This window comes from Opisthorchis viverrini (genome assembly GCF_000715545.1).
Source record: "Opisthorchis viverrini unplaced genomic scaffold opera_v5_124, whole genome shotgun sequence".
Taxonomy (NCBI): domain Eukaryota; kingdom Metazoa; phylum Platyhelminthes; class Trematoda; order Opisthorchiida; family Opisthorchiidae; genus Opisthorchis; species Opisthorchis viverrini.
In genome coordinates, this window is record NW_008751781.1 from 1274075 (window position 1) to 1293797 (window position 19723).

The following is a 19723-nucleotide window of genomic DNA, read 5'->3' on the forward strand; positions in this document are numbered from 1 at the left end:
TAGGAATCCGACTGCTGGATCCACAACTTTGCATCCAAAAGAAACTTGTGCGACCTCTGAACTTGAACTGGCCTACGAAACATCTGGTCCCACAAGTCTGTCTGACATTGACGTCATGACCCATTGACCTACCCCTCACCCAACCCCCTTCCTTTGACTTCTATTTCTCTAAAGTGTAGCCCCGATCTTAACCTTTTCCACGTGATTTCTGCTACCATATAAATTTGTGATGTATTAGCCAAGATGAACAATCACAGAAAACAAGCTTTGTTCGCTACCTTCTTCGTTCTCATGGATATCAATATCCCCCAGAAAACGCTGTGTTTTTATGTGTGCTAGCGAACTCCTGGCATCTTCAAGATCAAACTATGAAAAATCAATGGCCTATTGATACTCCAAGGAAATTTAAATCCGACCACGTACAGGATACCATTCTTTCCACTGACTTGGGTTCGGAAGCTCCGGGCATCGCCTGTTGATCGTGTGTTGTTGGATTATTAAAGTTTGTGTCCGAGGTTTTCGTCTTCTTACTATTCGCCGTGCTAGGAGTCTGGATCAAGCAACATAGCTGGGGATTGAGTATTGCCACAATCCGCATTATCATATTGTTTGCTCGCTGCGTGACAGAACCGTAACATCCCGTCTATGCTTGGGCTACCTGGCAGTATCCCAGCCCTCGTGCTTCCTTCTGGTGGCATAGCAGTTCGTCACCTAAAGGGTTCTACAGCTGAAAGATGATATATGCCCCGAAGCGATACATTCAGGCAAGTACTATCCTCAATAACAATGCAGGCGAAGCACCTGTGCTTCTCTGCAGTGCAACCAGGTCGTTTTTAGATAAACCCTGCTGCACGTAGATTATGAAATGAGGAGAGGAATGTAGTGTTAGCCTACCACAATCATCCCGGGTGACCACACCAACAAGCCAGGCGATCAAGATAAAAAACGTTGCAATAACTATGCCACTAAATTTGGTTAGCTGCTGTATCCTAAGGTTGGTTAAGCCAAGCCGGATGAAGTTCACAAAGACCCTATCCACGAAGGTAGGCCGCTCAGACAATACGCAGACTTTTTGTTCCTTTGTTCCACTCCAAGCTGAACGCTGTTCTTCTTGACGCACGCCCCTGGACGATAAGTGGCCTACCTAGCACACGACTACGACACCGTAGGTATGATGCTGGATATAACCTGGGGTAAAGTATCTGCTATATCGACGCACACACACTTGATTATCACACCACTGAGGATTCGTTGGGCTCAGCAAAAATAAACGTTTGCATCATAACCACTAAGCTGTTTCGAGCCGTCCGATAAGAGCAAAGACTTCCAAACATTGACGATCAAAGATCTCGAGACCACTTACTCCGAAGAATGTTCTCAGCCATACAACAATAGCAATAACAACAACGCGTAATGTATCCAATAACAATTGACTTTTGCCCCATTCATATATTCCACCACTACCTCCTTTGTATATACTTAACAATAAATAATAGTTTAGCCGTAATATCTTACCAGTACCTAGCTGCCATGCTACCCGTAGTGTCACAGGGCCCGATGTATCACCGGGTTACTCAAACTCAGACATGAGCAGTCGAGGTGTCGCAGTTGGGTTGGAAACTGCGGGCCTGCCGACAAACTTCATAGAAATTAAAACCTAGATTGCGGATCATTACCTTGGTCTAATTCACCGCATTCTTATATGGAGTTTCACTCCAGTGCGCGACCATTGGTTTCTGATGGAAAACGCCTTGGGATTTTAACGATTTGACGATGTCTGGTCTCATATAACGCTAGAAAACGATGTAATCTCTGGTGCAGCTTCGCTTAATGCAACGGCACATCAGTTTCCATTCTTGGCGAATGTTAGTTCCGATGTCTAAGAGTATATCGCCGACTGTGACTCGACTCGTGTCTCTTACACTAGACCGAAAGGCTTTATTTACATTCAGTATTCACCGTGAGCTTGTGAACAAGTAACCAGGCCGATTGATCAGTCCCTCCAGACTCTGGTCTTAAAATAGTAATAGCCGATGAATACCATAGCGATGTTCTACAAGATGTTTTTTTCACCGACCTGATTTCCGACATCTAGTATTGCAAGGTACATTATACCTTGATAAGGAATTTAGGATTGGCCGAAGCTCATAACAGCACCCGTATGTACCTATCGTAGTCTTGACCTGTTCAAAGTACACATGAAAACTTCGGATAATACTGTGCCAAAAACAGGACCACGCTTGGGCTGCCACTCGAATCAAACGATACCTCTGGGTGCCGCTTTGATGTTACAAGTGTCCGATTATACTGGTATGTAAAAACCACGACAAGAACACTTATGTCGGGTTTGTGAGTAGGATGCGGTCAACAAACATTTTGCTTCAACCGGCTCCATCAATTCACTTCGCCCCCAACGTTAGCTGCATTGTTTTATTTTGTATATACGAACTTGTACCAGTTTACTTGTTCTCAAGACAAATATCAGAAGCCATTTAAAAAACCAGATCAAAATTTGACGGGGCGAACTGGATTGTTAGAAGGCCGTTTGACGGAGTCTATTCATGTAAGGCATCCCATTATTCCAGACTGCCTCATCTCTCCAGTTGCATCCAGGACACACGAAGTGAGATTGTTGCCGCACATTATGGATGGCACGCTGTCTCCCAATGCTCAGTCCTCCTCGGAAGATAAATTTTGTCTATCCTGGCATGGACCTTTGGCTTGCTGTTTCTATACAGCGTCTTGAACTACGAGGGCCATCCAATCAACAGCGTACACAATCAAGGCGAAAACTTGGAGCTCTAGAACCAACCATCTAGAACCAACGGTGTACAAAAGCCCACTTACTCTCGTGCGATAAACGTCCATAAGGAAACACAAAGAGGTAAACATATATGACGATAAAGATAACCGTTCAGCTGTAACACCCTTTCGGTGCCTAGCTGCCATGCCACCAGAAAGTCCGAGGGCTAACCCGGAGAGAAAATCTTATGGTCATGAGTTCGCGTCAATAAGTTCGCCCCTGACTCCATCTGGTTTGCTTTGCGGACTTTCTCCCAAAGACGGCTAATGTGGCAGGCGATAAAGGTTATTCGGGCAATCAGCAGCTTCTCCCTGCGTGCACTCCAAATCCTAATGTTCACTCAAGCGGCATTAGCTCGGAACACCCTTCGGTGCCTAGCTGCCATGCCACCAGAAAGTCCGAGGGCTAACCCGGAGAGAAAATCTTATGGTCATGAGTTCGCGTCAATAAGTTCGCCCCTGACTCCATCTGGTTTGCTTTGCGGACTTTCTCCCAAAGACGGCTAATGTGGCAGGCGATAAAGGTTATTCGGGCAATCAGCAGCTTCTCCCTGCGTGCACTCCAAATCCTAATGTTCACTCAAGCGGCATTCCTTCGTGCCGTGCATCAGGATTAATCAGAAGTTCCACTGCTTTCGGTATCTTTTAATACGATCGACATCCGGCAATAAACGCTTGTCCTAATTAACTACGGACTTCCGAATTCTACCAATGGTGGTCCAAAAGGTGTCATATTTGTAGTGTCTGTAATCCGTTGTCACATTTACCATTCTTCTTGAACTTAAACCACACTTTGTAACTGTCGTACATATTGCACCATGACGTTTGTTCTAATCTTACGAATACACAATTTTCCGGCGCGAACCGCTGACTTCTTGCTGAACGAGCGTATTTACGCCCCGTTGAACTGTTTGTTGACTGCTGAACAAGTGGGACTAAATCTCTGTGTTTGTGTCAACCGTTGAGCGTCCGAACGTCTTAATAAATCCCCGTGACATTTTTTAGCCGGGGAAAATTTTCCTACCGTGGAATATACCACTCGCGCAGAACCAATGGCGGGAAAATTTCGATAAGTGAATATTTATTTCCACAGCCAGTTGCTGCATTTGGATCGGTGTAGTGGACTATTGGATCTACACATTCGTGAGTCCAAATTTGACTACTCATTCTTTTCCTATTGTGATTTTGTATTGGTTACTTTGTTAATTTATCCGAACACGCTGTTAAGGTCCCAGTCCGCTACATATCTCTGTTGCGTCGCTCTCTAATCGTGCTTTTCTGCCTTCTGCCGTGGTTTAACCAGATGTTTTATACAGCCTAAATCGCTTGTAGTTCCCAAACGCACTTTGTACCAAATATATTCATCTAGGAAAACACATTTGCCGAAGAATTCTTTCAACCTGGGACTTGCAGCCACCTGGATTGTAATCAAGAACTGGATAAAACCATGAAACTAAAAATGTGACGACGGAATTCCTCGCTCTTAACGAATTCGGTATAGGATCATGTAGTCAACAATCGACATAAACACCGTTCGTGACTTACCCGCCCCCGAGGATGTGCACGGCTGTCTCATCTAACATTGGCCCATCCAATGGATGGCTCAGAACTCTCTGGATGATGCAGGTTCAAATTTATTCAAGCGTGCACTCTCTGAGGTGGAAAAAGATGCTGAAACAACGAAAATCCAGCCCAGGCAGTCAAAGCAACGGAACCGCGTGATAAGATCGCAGACCGCCTAGAGTCAAGGTCAACAGTCACAGCCCGTACGCATGGCCAATGACCTTCACTTTAGGTTAGTGAACCATGCAACTAGGTCAGAAATTAAATGACCATCAATGGGGCAACATGAATTTGATCAAAAAGGCTCACCAAATTTGATTGTCCGCTGAAGCAGTAATACATCTGGCGGGAACGTCTGTTGGAAAAATTTCCCATCACCACTGATACCCAGGATGCCGATGCGGGGCTCGAGAAGTTGAACTGGTATTCTGAACTCCATCGCCCGGTTGTATTTTCGCTAAGGAATGAGTCAGGGCTTTCGAAAATTCCATTCCATTGCGCGAATATTGAACGCCGGTCAAGGTGGCCGTTAGCTCACCATTCTTTCAGTGGAATTTATTTCTGGAAAGTTACGACTTTTTCAGGGTTAATACTTCGTTTTTTTACAATGTCCAGATGTGATTAAAAACACTGCAAATTATCAACATACGTGATTTTTTTAAGTGAGCGGATATTCAGTGTCGTCCATCTTCGCTGATAGTGAATAGGCTCCCTTATATAATAAGACATCGCGAAGTGCGGTAAACTGCATCGGTTACAATGGAGGGGCCGCACATTCTTATCCAGCTGAAAAAGTTCATTTAAAAATCTGGAAAATCCAAAGTTCTTGTGAACCCGAAATATGCGGAAGTGGCACTGCTGCGAATGAATTTCTCAGTTTACAAGTGTTTGACTGATCGGATAAAGAAATATCTGTTCAGGGACGTTGAAAATGACTGCTAATTTTCGTATCGTTTCAACATCGCCTGTAATGGTCTGGCAACCAAAAAGTTAGTATACCAGGAGTGTGTGGCAAAGAAATAAAAATGATGACGCTAGGTTGGGTATACCAAAATAAAGAGACCAAAAGGAACAGACTCACTAAAAATTGTTCTCTTTAAAATAGTTCGTCGTTGGCCCAGGTCAGCGAATAAACAATAATCCAATTATGTTGGTCCAGAGGTCTTCCTCTGAACAGTTCCCACGTATAGTAGATGCCGAAGATGTCTGAAATGTTTTGGTACCAGAGTTAGTACATTAGACTCGCGAATGACCGCTGCAAGCGCGAGCGAAATCAGAAGAGAGAGTCGAAGCACGTGACCACGCTTGTATTCTGTGAAATTGTACAAGTGCACGTTTTTGTAGTTTTTCGTATTCAAACAAAAAACGATTATGCAATTGATGAAATACGTAGTGTTATAATGGAAGTAAAATAGAGGTACAAAACGCCACACGCCTAAGCAACACCCAGTATTGCCGGATTAATCGTGCCAGCCTGAAAAAGGATAAGGCATGTTTTCGACCATCTAATGTTTGTTACTAAAGAGCCGCGCGCCAAATTTTACCTTGAAAATCATGTCAAGATGACCACGTCGCCGACTATGGAGGATAGCTGGACAATCTTAGTTGACACCCCACTAACACGCAACAAGAGTTCCACGGTGCCATATCAGCTAGCCACATTTAGCTTTTGTCGATCACAACAGGCAGCGCAACGAACCTCGCACCCATCCAGCTATGCCGGGAACAAGCGCAAGTTCAAATCTGCCCGACATGAAATGCTGAATTATATTTGTAGTTTTGATTTGTACGCCTGCCTTGCCAGGAAGCGTATGGCCGGCTTATTGCGCAATTTTCATTGAACTGCTCACGTCCCAATAAGAGAGGAAGATGCTTTTTAGGTTATCGGAAATTCACTATGAATGAGTCATCTAATAAACAGAGAGAACCACTTTCCTGTAGAGTGAGCACTTCACCAGCGAAAATCTCGTATAGGCTTTTGCACACAAAGCAATCTTCAACTGGTGATTCGCATTTCGTGATACCTGCAGCTTGTTGCTTTCTCACTTTAACCCTCAAATATACGGCACGTAAATGAATTGCCCGAGGTCTTGTGAGCAGACGAAGATTCTGATTCTGTTGTGCCATGTATGATTCACTCAAAATCGCCTATTCTCTTTCCTTCAACTCTACGGTATTAGTCGGAACAGCGCTGTCCGTTGCCATGCCGCAAATAGTATGTGGCTGTACTGTCCCTCCCCTGATTTCAACACAAGCACAATTCCGCTCATTATGACGGCGGCTCCAAATAAGGTAAACTATCTTAAAGCAAATGAAAAAATTACGCAGCTAATAGTTAGGACGGGAAGAAAAATGAGGACCTATCGTAAAATGGTCCTAGTCAGATTACGTGCAAGTTGAAGTCGTTTTTCTGGAAAGCCATGTTTTCAAATCCTTCGAAAAGCCTGAAAGTTAAACCACATCCGCGTGATTTGCTCTTTTATGTGACGTGAGCAAAATAGCGTCAGATACAAAATCAAAGTAGGTCACTCATGCATGCATAAAGGTAGCATTTGTCTTGATATCCCACCGCAAATTAAGGGAATCTAGTCAGTTTATTTTTAAGGAGATCTTGCCCGCGAGCATAAATTTTCAATCTGCGTGGAGCATCTAGCTAAATCTAAGCAGTGTTGCCGTTGCTAAAGTTACGGATTCAAAAACACAAAGCTTTCGAACAGACGCCTGTTTGGTCTGTACGTTGTCAATTGCCAACAGCTAACAGCGTCCCCCGCCCAACATGTCTTTCTCACCGTCGATATCTTGCTCACACCGACATGGTGCAACAGTGTGAAATTGTCGGATGTGATATCAATGAAAATAAGGGAATAATCTCCTTCGAAAGCCTAAGGAACACATGGCAGCTAACTTTTGCAAGAAATGTCAAATGGCAACTAACTTGCGCAAGGAACAACGGCTATTACTCAGCCTCACACTGCTGTTACAGAATGCTGAAAGTTACCGAAACCGGGGCCCTGAGGTTCTTCCAGGTCTCCCTGAGTAAAACAACCAGAGCTTCCAACGAAACCTTTTTCATAGTAGCAATGGTGTGCTTCCTTACAGAAGAATTCTCTGTGGGCCAAGGTAGTGGTCTACAAATCCATTATTTGAAAGTAATCGAGAGGATATCTTCCCCCGAACCACAGACCACCAACCACACCGACACAGGGTTTCATAAGACAGTTCTCTTGCATTGCCGATTGTCGAACCATCACAGATGAATAAATGAATAAATGAATCCGCGTTTCGTCTTCTTTGATATAACTCGATATTATCAGCGCACCATAGTGTCAAGCCACTTGCGTCTCCTGCACACAGATATTTCTAAGCTCCAGCTTCCATATTGTAGGCTTCGGAGCCGTTAATCTGGTTCACAGGTTATAGACATAGAAAGGTGATTTCCTTTATTAGCGGAATCCACTCCATAAAGGAGGATGTACAGTTTTGTGGTGCCATCTAATGATTTGGTAGTAAGTTGCTTTTTTGGAGCTACTGGCGTGAAAGCTGTTGGAATACACAAATACCTTCGAGAATTACCAACAGAGTTACGTTTTTTCAGATTTTTCCTTCGACTGGGTAATCTTAAGGATAAATTTTTAGACAATCCTGTCTTCAGCGTCATAGTAATTGTTTTTAAAACCCACGGAAAAAGAAAACGAGATGAACAAGTGTTTGCTGAAACCGGAGATAACAAAATGAGGCCAACAAACCACAGTTGGGCAGAGTAGGAAAAAGGGGGACTTATCGACGGAATCCAGGTAAACATGAAACCAAGTAAAGTAACAGATTATAAAATGTGTGGATGCCCTTTGGCCAGGCTTTGCGAGGCACAATACGTGTTCACACGGCATAGAACCAGATGTTCATCATCAGGATAAAAAGGGGGTGCGCGAACAAAACGAGCACAGGGTGGTGATTACTTTGGGGACTCGGTATTGATCCGGTGAACTGAAATATTATTGTGGTTGCGCATAACATGCTTAGCCGGGAAATAGCCGAGAAGTGGTGAATCGCAGCATGTCATCTTTCTAAGTATCGTGATGGCGGTATGGTCACGCTTAGTTCTGCAAATAGTCAGATGCGTAAAAGTCCAGGATGAACCTGTTTGGCTTGTTAGAATGGTTAAGGTTGGCAAAGGAAATGGGACGGAACGTGACCAGAATGTTGCAGGTACATTCACGAATCTGTCTTCACCAGTCTGGTTTGTTGCGACCTTTCAGACGCGGAACCCTTAGCTAATTTGGGGACGCAGAACCGGGCTGTAAGTGTCATCGGAGGGGCACAGGGTAGCCGGTAGACTGCAAACCAGAATAGCACCTGGGAGTTTTAATATTTTTACTGCTCAAGCAGCGCAACGGCACTCAATCTAATAAACGACATTTTTCATTCAGGTTTGTTGGGGAAGAGTGTTGGGCGATTGAAGTAAACGGGTGTGGCCATGTTTGTATACAGGGTATACATGTATGTATGTTGATGGTGCGACGGTAGTCATAATTGTGTATACCTTCATGAAGCTGGATGTGAACCACTGGACAGTGAGTAAACGGAAACCAGCATTGTGGTTCTGGCGTACTTGCCATGTACCTAGGACGTGTGGTTGGCGGTTGCTGCTGGTGGGTAGTCCGTTAACATGAGGAAGCGAGCTAGCGTGTAAGAAAGGGTTTATAAAGGCTTATAGAGGTTTATAAAGCTATCAGAGCTGGTTATTAAGGCGGCTCTGCAATGCTCATTCTTATGCTGAGCAAAGGAGCTAGAGAAGATGAGCCGTAAGTCAGAAGTCATTGTAAAAGTTTGTGCACGGAATGTGCAGAGGAATGATTATCTGATATTGCATGAAAGGCAAATAGAGGCGCTAACTAATTGTGAAGATTGGGTGATTTTAGTGGATATGGTAGTGTGTCGCATGTTTGGATGATGAGACCGTATCTTTGTGGCTTAGTTACCACCTGGATTTAATGGTATAGTCTGTGTCGGATGACTTGCGTCGTAGACACCACTTTGCGTGCCTTCAGTAAACCTCTGTCAAGCGACATGTAAGACACACTGGAACATCCTAAAGTACTATTCTATTAGCGGGAAAGTTAATGCGGTGGACACAGGCATTTGTTAACGGTGCCTTTTTATCTAATTTTCTGCATTTGAGGGATTGTCCCAACCACAGGACTGGGTGAGTCATCCGGTCTACCGGAGGGTTAGCGGATATAAACGTGCACCTGGGTGGAAAATATCCGGTCAGCCCTCTCTGATGGAGGTGCCGCACGGTTTTTTAATCCCATACATGATATCAGACCAGTATGGCAGCGAAACTTCTAGCAGTTTTTTCTGCCCGTGCAAAAACAAACCTTGGCTAAGCGATATTTCACTCGGTTAAGGAAAAAGCCAGGACACTACTGCAGTGCAAGCAGAGCAAGCAAGCATGCCGCAAGTAACGGTGGTTTTAGCCTAGTCGGAGAAGTAAAACTCGATGCGTCAGGCTTCAAAAATTTGGAACGCAACTAGAAGCAACTTTGTCAAGGGCCTTATTGACAACCCTGATGCCCTATTGGCTTGGCGCTCCTTGATAGTTCACAACCTTAACGCTCTTATTTGCGTTTATCAGATAGGGTGAGGGGACAAGAAATCTGTTCTAATGGCTTAGATGTGTTTAAATGAAGAAAGTAAAGTATGAACGTATTAGTTTTTTGGAGGTGCAAATTTCAATTCTCACATAAGTTGGAAAGGGAGGCGGTGATGCGTCTTTGCAGAAATTAGCAGCTTAATGGAGACTGAGCGGTCTTAGCTTATCTACAACTGCAGTACACTGGAGTGAGTGTAGGCCACACGTATTTGATTAGGCTAACACCGCCAAGTTTTGCGACTCATGTTTGCTGCCGGTCAGCTGCTTTCTTTTCGTTTAATTTCTAACCAAATTCTGGTATTAATTGAATTTCAAAGCCTAATTACATGCCTGTCATCCAGAAATGAAGTGGAAAATATAATTTCTTGAAAGGTCTCGGAGGGCAGGAGCTATTATATACTCCCCAGGATGACCAGCCCTCGTTCATTATACATGCGTTTAGTTTGCGCTTATCGTAGAATGGTCTATCAACCACACCACAATGCTGATTAAATTGGACTCCAACGTTGCTTTCGTTGTCTACTAGAGCGCGATCGAAAGAAAACTGCGGATTAGTTGATACAAGCGTCAAACCCGGGTACCCGGAAATTGCGACGAGCAACTAATTCTTGTTCCCCATAAACGTTTACTTGAGGCTCATTCAACCGAACACTGGCTTGGCTTGGTGTAGGGTGTTTCCCAAATGAATCCTAGGTTGTTCCAAAATGGGGCCCCAAAACTTGGAAGACCCTACCCTATAATATAACGGTCTATTCTGCGCGTCTTCAGAGCGCTACACGTAAACCAGCTTACTGCTCTGAATTGGCCCCCTTCATTACTTACATCGACAAATTTGACGCTCAAAAACTGTAGCGTGCAATGAGTACATGGAAAACAAAAACCGAAGCGAAGTGTATGAGAAAGACATCTAAACCTTCCCAATGGTGTTCGAAAGTGACTTGACCAGTAAGCAATAAATAAGTCTTGAAAGTTTCCGATGAATGATAAGTGTTCAAGGTGGTGGGTAAAGTACCTTTGAGCACAACCGTAACGACGGCCATAATAGAGACATATTAGACGCTCGTGGAAAGGATTTGTGTGCACTAAAGTTGATGTGCTGAAGTTGTGGAGAAATTGTTTTATACTCTCAAAAATTTGCAGCTGGTCAAACTCACGTGACCGGAAAGATGAAGGGTTAAGCAGTAGTCAGGATGACTACTATACGCTCCTTACTCACAACAAGTTGGAAAACGAGAGAAAATTCCTCGTCAGTGAAAAAATTTGCAGTGCAATGAGCACATGCCTAGCTACCTCTGACATGTAATTTGGCGTTTACGCTAACGTGGAAATATTTTTTCTGTAAACAACCATACCACAGAAAATGACCAAAGGAAACAAAGCAACCCAACACGGCCCAACAGCATGGCTGATGCGCCACACAGAATGCTTCGTGAATGAAAATTAAAACAAGGCGTTTATGGAGTTATTTACTGATACCAACAACTTGGTAAGTCAAGGCATTTCCAAATATTTTCTCGGATTTGAACTAAGGGAGCTGACGTAACCCTCTATAATGGTAAGCGTTTCTTGCTCCAGTCAGAAGCGCGGGTACATGGCATCAGTGCGGATGCACTGGGGCCATAGTTTGTTGATTTCAGTGTCTGCCGCCTTTGTGCGTCTTCCCTATTGCACAATTGCCTAAAAATCTGAAATCAGGGGCGCCAATATTTAATAAAATGCCCGGTATTTTAATCAAGTGCCTCTGAGAAATCAGCTGATGAGAAATCAAATTAGGAGGCGGGCAAATGAACACGACTAAATAGAATGATTCGGGATCTGATAATAAAAATTTTTGATGACATGTGAACCTGCGCTTGATGGACTCACCTCAGTTTCCTTAGTATGCGACTATGAGCGCTAGCATTCCACTTCTCCTTTTAGTGACATCAAGTTTGGTGCTGTCGCCTCCACAGAACGACATAAAAAGCAGTCATCCCAAATTCAGAATCGGCTTTCATCCTGGTCCAGTTCACTTTGCAACAAAAATGTCACGATTTCAAAAAGTTCTGTGGTAAATCAACCTTGTAAAACGTGTTGGTGAGGAAACTAAAGTTTTGTTTGATCCGACTGCCTGAAGTGGCCGTTTCCTGCTTGCGAAAATCTGTTTGAGCATGCAAACTTGTGCATAACATAACGCTAGTATTGAAACATCGTTCGTTGAATTTCATTTTAATGCGCTTCAACTTTCTTCAACGCGTCTATGAGCCTGCACATTGAAGCGCATTAAAATGACATCAACGAGGCAGTTTGCAGTTACATTTGCTATGTGAATTATTGTTTCCGCACACATAAGCAAAAATCTGCTAACAAAAAAGCGCTAAAGTAGACAGCAAGCCCAGACCAAACACCAATGATAGCCTCAGCGTCAAAAAGTAAGTGATCTAAGAAGGTTTGTTTTCTGATGACGCTGCAAATATTTGTTCATAAAATGCCGTGGTGTTGAGCGGTTTTCCGAGTCTTCTGGAACTGATGACTCTAGTCTGGTCCCGAAGTCACCACCAACTTATTTTTACCCTTTCTCGTTGCACTTGCCGGTTGAAAGCAAGGCTGCCCTTTTTACTTTCCTTATGTACTCTGTGAACAAATTCGGGGCCACAATAATCGCTGGGTACGTTTTTATGGTTCTTGGTTGAACTAAAAGCTGATTACCCCACAGAGGGCGATGGGTCTCGGGTTGAGGCCTCAAATGTCATACGAAAGCAAGTATAACATTCGTACGGAATATTGGTAGCCTATGAAGTTGTTGGTAGATGGTCAGGTGGACGCTGATCCGTTCGCCGAGCTTAGTAGTTGATTTTGGGCGTTTAGCATTCAAAAACGCTCGCCAAATGGAGAATTTTGACACCCTGCAAGCCTTCACGCTACGACGTCTGCTTTTTTTCCACGACTGCTTGCGAAGCCGAAATCTTCCAGCAAATCAGTTGCCAAGCGCTGTGAGTATATCAACAGCCACCTGATCCACAACCAAGTTTGGGAATATGTTTCCCCGAGATCTGTCACTGAAAAATGTGGTTGATTCAAAGCAAATGAAGAAATTTCCCAAAAATTTTCACATTACTTACAAACTGAGGCACGTGAAGTTCTGTTTATGGGAGCGGATAAGCTTCGTTGCGTACACTTCAGGCTATTATGTGACATTTTCGTAGATGGCGACTCAAGCCTGAAAGAATAAATTTCCAATCATCAAAAAAACTTATTTAAGTTGCTGTCCACCATTTTGCTCCAAAACCGGTTGGAGTGCAGAGAACAAGCTGGCCTACAAGAATTATATTTATGCAGCCACATGTAAAATGAATGTCACAAACACGCATTCTACTATTCTTGGTCAGATGTAAATTCACTGGAGGGCGGTACTTCACAGAATAAGCCATCAAAAAACGTTCGAATCAACTGGGTATCTCAACCACGGGGGCATAAAACTACGTAACGCGGAGCCTCACAACAAACCACAGTAGACGGACATGGAAGAGACAGGCAAACACAAGTGAATAATACTGGAAATTATTCTGCTTTCATAGACCTGCGATGAACTGGTAAATTGAAGATGACAAATGAAACTGGCAAAGGCATATATCAAGATGACTATTCAAGTGGTACGGAATCGATCAACACAAGAAAAGATACATCAAACCTCGAAGTACTACCGGCCTGTCAGGCTTACGTGGATGATAATAATAAATAAACTAAAGATGAACACGGTCGGGAAAAATAAAGGAATGAAGCTCACAACGCCAGAGAAACCAGAACCGCCACTACAATAGCTGGCGCTGAGCAGCCCAAAACACCCATCCAACAAAACGATGGTACTTTAAATACGCAGAACACAACCTGACGCAAATTGCCTAAGCATTAAATATGCCGAGTTGGCATAAGCCAAATTGCCAGCCATACAAGAGGACGTTGGGTACCCTTTGAGAGCTGGATAAAAGCGGACAGTGAAACTAGTAGTGCCCGCTTAACTATGCACTGACAATGTATCCTCTGCTTAAGCCGGGGCGTTTGCAACGTATTTACGGGCCCGCTAAAAAGGTCGGAGTCAGCATAATCGAACATAATGATCAGATCGTTCAAGGAGGAGCTTGCAGCTTTTCCGGTTATAAAAGTTTGATTGTCGTAGAATAGATCTTGACCGGTTATATCCGATGTCCTTCACTGAGGCGGTAACCAGGGCGTGATGTCTCGGCAAGACATTGAATAGATGCCAAACGCACATTTTCTGCACTCTTTTCCCGGGAAACGAAGGCGCAATAAACTTCACTTAACTCCGTGGAGCCAACCACTGGATATTGTTACTGGTCGCAGTCGCCAACGTTAACAGGTCAGTGATAAGCTTTTTACAACATGGATAAAAATGGACGGTAGCGTTGTGCGATTCTCGGCCAATAAAGAAACTGGAGGTCATCTAATGATTTTTGAGCGCCACAGTATTAGTTTTGCAGGCTATGTATGTCCGTGATTAATCATCTTTCCAGAAAAGCGCCCCGTTTGTCTAGGTGACCTCCTTGCCAAATCTTGCAACTCTCAGTGCCTGTCGTGCTCAAGAGATTTTGGGGTTTTGCTCGTGTTTTGCACTCACCTTTGCAAACTCACTAAACCGAGGCCAAAATGACGCTTACTGCATCCTGTGCAGTGTTGCACCATCCAAACGCGGGTTGTCGTATCCATATTCGTGCTATATAGAAAGGTTTAGGTCTAGTAATCCTTTTAATGGGTCAAATTTTCTGTGATGTTGTGGGGTACTACACCATCAACAATTCGCATGACGTCACATGTTTGCTCTTCACAAAACCCAAACTCACTTGCGGTTAATTTATGATTTACAGCAAAATATTCGCAAGCATTCCATCCGCTTGTGGGGCTAAAATCACAGCTATGAAACCCGGCACAGAACATATTAAGGCTGGATGCAGAGTGCAGGAACGGCTTGCTTTGCCCTTAAGATTTAGTGTCAACACAACACAAGATTGACTGCTGTTTCCCATAATGTTCAGTGCAAATGGAAGCTAGTGCTCTGGGATCGAGGTGCACAACGTAAACCTCAGATAACCGAGGTAATTCCACCACTTGGTTCTTGTCCATCAGGTGGGATAAATTGGCCCAATTCAACAGTGCAAATTTAGCAGGATAAGGGTTATTAATTTTCAACTTGTGAAGCCGAGAGTTAAGAGGACGAAAAAGCATAAATAACATATCAATGGACAAAGGCCGGTGAAATAATAATAAGCTAGCGTCACATTCCTCCTCCTTCGACTTTTGGTTGTCTTTCAACGTTTAGAAAGCTTTAGTTTTCTGCTTGGTTCTTAGTTTGTTTGTCGAGCGTATCCAATGTTTGTGAACTGTTGATTGTCACTTAAGGCAGCATCTCCAGAGTGGAGTTGATTGGGCCCCAACTGTATGATAAGAAATCACCCTCCTCAATCGACCTTGTGGCTACCCATTCGTCCACATACTTGAATGGTCTGCTCACAGTCGCTCACTGGATTACGAGACTCGTTTTCCATACGCTCAAAAAATACGTTCTACAAAGGTCACTCGGCTGTCCGTAGCGTCTAGTAAGCGTGGCGACAAATCATGTGCTGGCACCCACTCACACGCAAGCGTACCTGTATAGGAGAACCAAGCACAGTCAACACACAGACTCGCACGCTCTGATACATAGTCTAGGCTATATTTACCTTCATTGGCGGCCGGAGCCGCGCCTTTGATGTCTTTTTCTTCAAAAAGTTTCCAAGCGAAATAAAACTTACGCATTTCGCATTTGTTGCATTTACGCTGAGACCAGAAGTCAACCCATTACATCGTTATTTTTCTCGCTTTTTGTTTTCAGTAAATCTCTTTCTAAAATTTTGGAGCGTATTTGGCTTCGAACTTGCTGTGCTATGACTTCAGAAGTGGCCTCAAACTTGTATGTAGTGAAAAGGTTAACTACATAGGTAAGTGATAACTATGCAGCGTTTGTGCTGTCATCCAATCCCCAAGGCACCAACGCAGTTTTTGGTTACGAATGGGTATACGACAAACGCAGCAGGCTGCCTGTAAGTAAAATGAAAAGCCAATGAATCTGGAGAGGCCAGCATGCTGAGCGTGTTTTCAAATAAAAAAGTTCGTACCGGCTCTGCAATCCGGTTGTGTTTAAGAGAACAGGAAAACCATCTCATGGTCATCCCGTTTTTCTTAAACACAACCTTAAGATTTCTAAGTTTTTATACGATCGGCTTCCGCGAAGGAGTTAGGTTACTGCAGGGCTTCGTCAAAGTATGGGACGTTGTGTAAATTTCGACAGTTTCTGGTCGATGAGTTCGGCAAGATCCACTAAGAACATACACAACTCTCGAGGGAAGTTTACACCGCTCTGCTGAGCAGGTATAGCGTAACTGAGTTTTGCTGTGCCGGATGACATGCTTTCTTTCCTGGAAAACTTCAGAAGACCGGACGTATGCTTATTCTTCAGTCAGGAGGAGGTCATTATGGCCAAATGCGCTTCTCCAGATAGCTACGGAAAGCGTGGTTTCGATGCTTTCCAGATGCAGTAAATGTCGACAGAGCCGTTTTATGTAATTTCCATAAAACGCCTAATGTACGGCATGTATCTGTAAGTTCTATTTTTTCCTGGAAACGGACGGCATGGGTATTGGGCGTCAGGTGACGAAAGCCTTCGTGGTATTATAACGGTTTACTTTTACTTGAAAACTGTTTGAATAATTCAGGAAACCGATAGGCGAACCGTCCCGTGTGAAGCCTCTTCTCATTGATAAGTTAGCGTCACGAAGAAGGCTGGCGAGAATAGCCTTGGGCGGCAGCATATTTCGCGCTATATCTATATCAGAAAAAATGCCAGGAAGCACGCAAGTGTCATGCAACATCCATTTGTTTTTGGTTACAGCCCCAGCTATACATGCATTCACACACCCTCACATACATCCACCACTGCATGGCTCGCCTAAACGATGCCGTGCAGTAGACTTTGCGCTTATCATAATAAAAGCACATTGATTAAGGAAAGATTTGAAAATTTTGCGCAACGCCGACACGGGATTCATTGTTATCTTACGGTTCAATTGTTGTACACCACCGAAAAATGGGCTGCGCAAGCATGCTCCAAGTCATGCTCCATTCTGACTGTAAAACCATGATCATGCCAGACGGTATGCCACCCACAAGTTGGGAATAAACATTATTATTATTATTATTATTATAATCCGAGACGGTCCACTTTAATAACGTAACCAACAACCAGCCACTTAAAAAACTGGGTGCACCACTCAAGCGAACAAAAGCACGCCATACGGAAGTTGCTCAGGCATGCCGACTAGCTCATGCGGGGATTTGGTAGGTAAACAATGGGAAATCCTGGGGAGCGGTGGCCACGCTCTGGAAGTTGTCTCTTGAACGACTATGTATGCATGTTCCTTCTTTTTGGGGCACTTGGAACTGCGACTGCCAAGGCTGCAGTATCACAGGCTTGGAGCAAGCCCTGTGTGGTTCACCTAATTTAATCAACTTATAGATCGTTGGTTGACACTGTCCTGGAGAATGAGGCAGTATGTCTTCCCTGCAACAAATTTGTTATCTGCATTTCGCGATCAATCGGTTACAAGCAGTAAGAACTATACTGCATAGATATTTCTCGGTTGTTTCCCCATCCAATTAAGGCGGCTGTCGGATTAAAACCTACCGGAAAAAGATGCACCCCTTACACCAAACCAAATGATGAATAAGCTTCGGAGGCTGGAACCGAGAAAGGGCTTATCGATTGTTCAGAGACAGAACACAAAACTCAAGCACTGTTTGTCCCAGAAATACATCTGTATTTTCGGATCCGAGGGGGAACTACTCGACAGACGTGCATAAACGTCTAACTACTACGACTAAGATTTTGGAGCGCCAGTTGGAGTAAAGAGGCGAAGTTAATTTCATGTAACCCGTCAGCTCCAAACGGTTGATCCGGTAGGGAGATCTCATGCGTTTCATGAGGGTATTTCTTGAGAGTTATAGTCAGTATCCATGCTAATCTGCTGCTAAAGATTGCGTTGTATCAACAAACCTTCATAACATGGCTGTGTAGCTACCCTTTTGCCACATACATGACTGTACCTATATCTATATCAGAAAAAATGCCAGGAAGCACGCAAGTGTCATGCAACATCCATTTGTTTTTGGTTACAGCCCCAGCAATACATGCATTCACACACCCTCACATACATCCACCACTGCATGGCTCGCCTAAACGATGCCGTGCAGTAGACTTTGCGCTTATCATAATAAAAGCACATTGATTAAGGAAAGATTTGAAAATTTTGCGCAACGCCGACACGGGATTCATTGTTATCTTACGGTTCAATTGTTGTACACCACCGAAAAATGGGCTGCGCAAGCATGCCCTAAGTCATGCTCCATTCTGACTGTAAAACCATGATCATGCCAGACGGTATGCCACCCACAAGTTGGGAATAAACATTATTATTATTATTATTATTATAATCCAGGACGGTCCACTTTAATAACGTAACCAACAACCAGCCACTTAAAAAACTGGGTGCACCACTCAAGCGAACAAAAGCACGCCATACGGAAGTTGCTCAGGCATGCCGACTAGCTCATGCGGGGATTTGGTAGGTAAACAATGGGAAATCCTGGGGAGCGGTGGCCACGCTCTGGAAGTTGTCTCTTGAACGACTATGTATGCATGTTCCTTCTTTTTGGGGCACTTGGAACTGCGACTGCCAAGGCTGCAGTATCACAGGCTTGGAGCAAGCCCTGTGTGGTTCACCTAATTTAATCAACTTATAGATCGTTGGTTGACACTGTCCTGGAGAATGAGGCAGTATGTCTTCCCTGCAACAAATTTGTTATCTGCATTTCGCGATCAATCGGTTACAAGCAGTAAGAACTATACTGCATAGATATTTTTCGGTTGTTTCCCCATCCAATTAAGGCGGCTGTCGGATTAAAACCTACCGGAAAAAGATGCACCCCTTACACCAAACCAAATGATGAATAAGCTTCGGAGGCTGGAACCGAGAAAGGGCTTATCGATTGTTCAGAGACAGAACACAAAACTCAAGCACTGTTTGTCCCAGAAATACATCTGTATTTTCGGATCCGAGGGGGAACTACTCGACAGACGTGCATAAACGTCTAACTACTACGACTAAGATTTTGGAGCGCCAGTTGGAGTAAAGAGGCGAAGTTAATTTCATGTAACCCGTCAGCTCCAAACGGTTGATCCGGTAGGGAGATCTCATGCGTTTCATGAGGGTATTTCTTGAGAGTTATAGTCAGTATCCATGCTAATCTGCTGCTAACGATTGCGTTGTATCAACAAACCTTCATAACATGGCTGTGTAGCTACCCTTTCGCCACATACATGCTAAAGATTGTATCAACAAACCTTCATAACATGGCTGTGTAGCTACCCTTTTGCCACATACATGACTGTACAGGTCACCGCCACACGCTACGCTAGGAGATCCGTCTTTTCTTCTTACACTCACAAATCACGCCACAGAATCGTGACTAACTTGACTACACAACTCACAGCCAAGCCCCTAATCCCAAGACCCGTCTTTCTTTCCCCACACGTACAAATCACGACACATAAGGGTGACTTATCTGACATAGACTGTCTACCGTCCGGTAAGGGAGCAGCAAGCAATGGGCTCCACA

General features: G+C 44.0%; 2 protein-coding genes across 2 annotated transcripts in view; one reads left to right on the plus strand and one right to left on the minus strand.

The window, feature by feature from the left end:
- T265_06189 (hypothetical protein) overlaps positions 1-4562 on the minus strand; it is a gene marked incomplete at both ends in the record, with an annotated part of 41766 nt that extends 37204 nt beyond the window's left edge. Inside the window, one exon of the mRNA XM_009171390.1 lies at positions 4348-4562. Within this exon, the coding sequence (XP_009169654.1) occupies positions 4348-4385 (38 nt within the window). The remainder of the gene's footprint in view (positions 1-4347) is intronic.
- The window catches only part of T265_06191 (hypothetical protein), a gene marked incomplete at both ends in the record, with an annotated part of 43753 nt that overhangs the window by 10182 nt on the left and 13848 nt on the right, over positions 1-19723 (plus strand). The window lies entirely within an intron of this gene.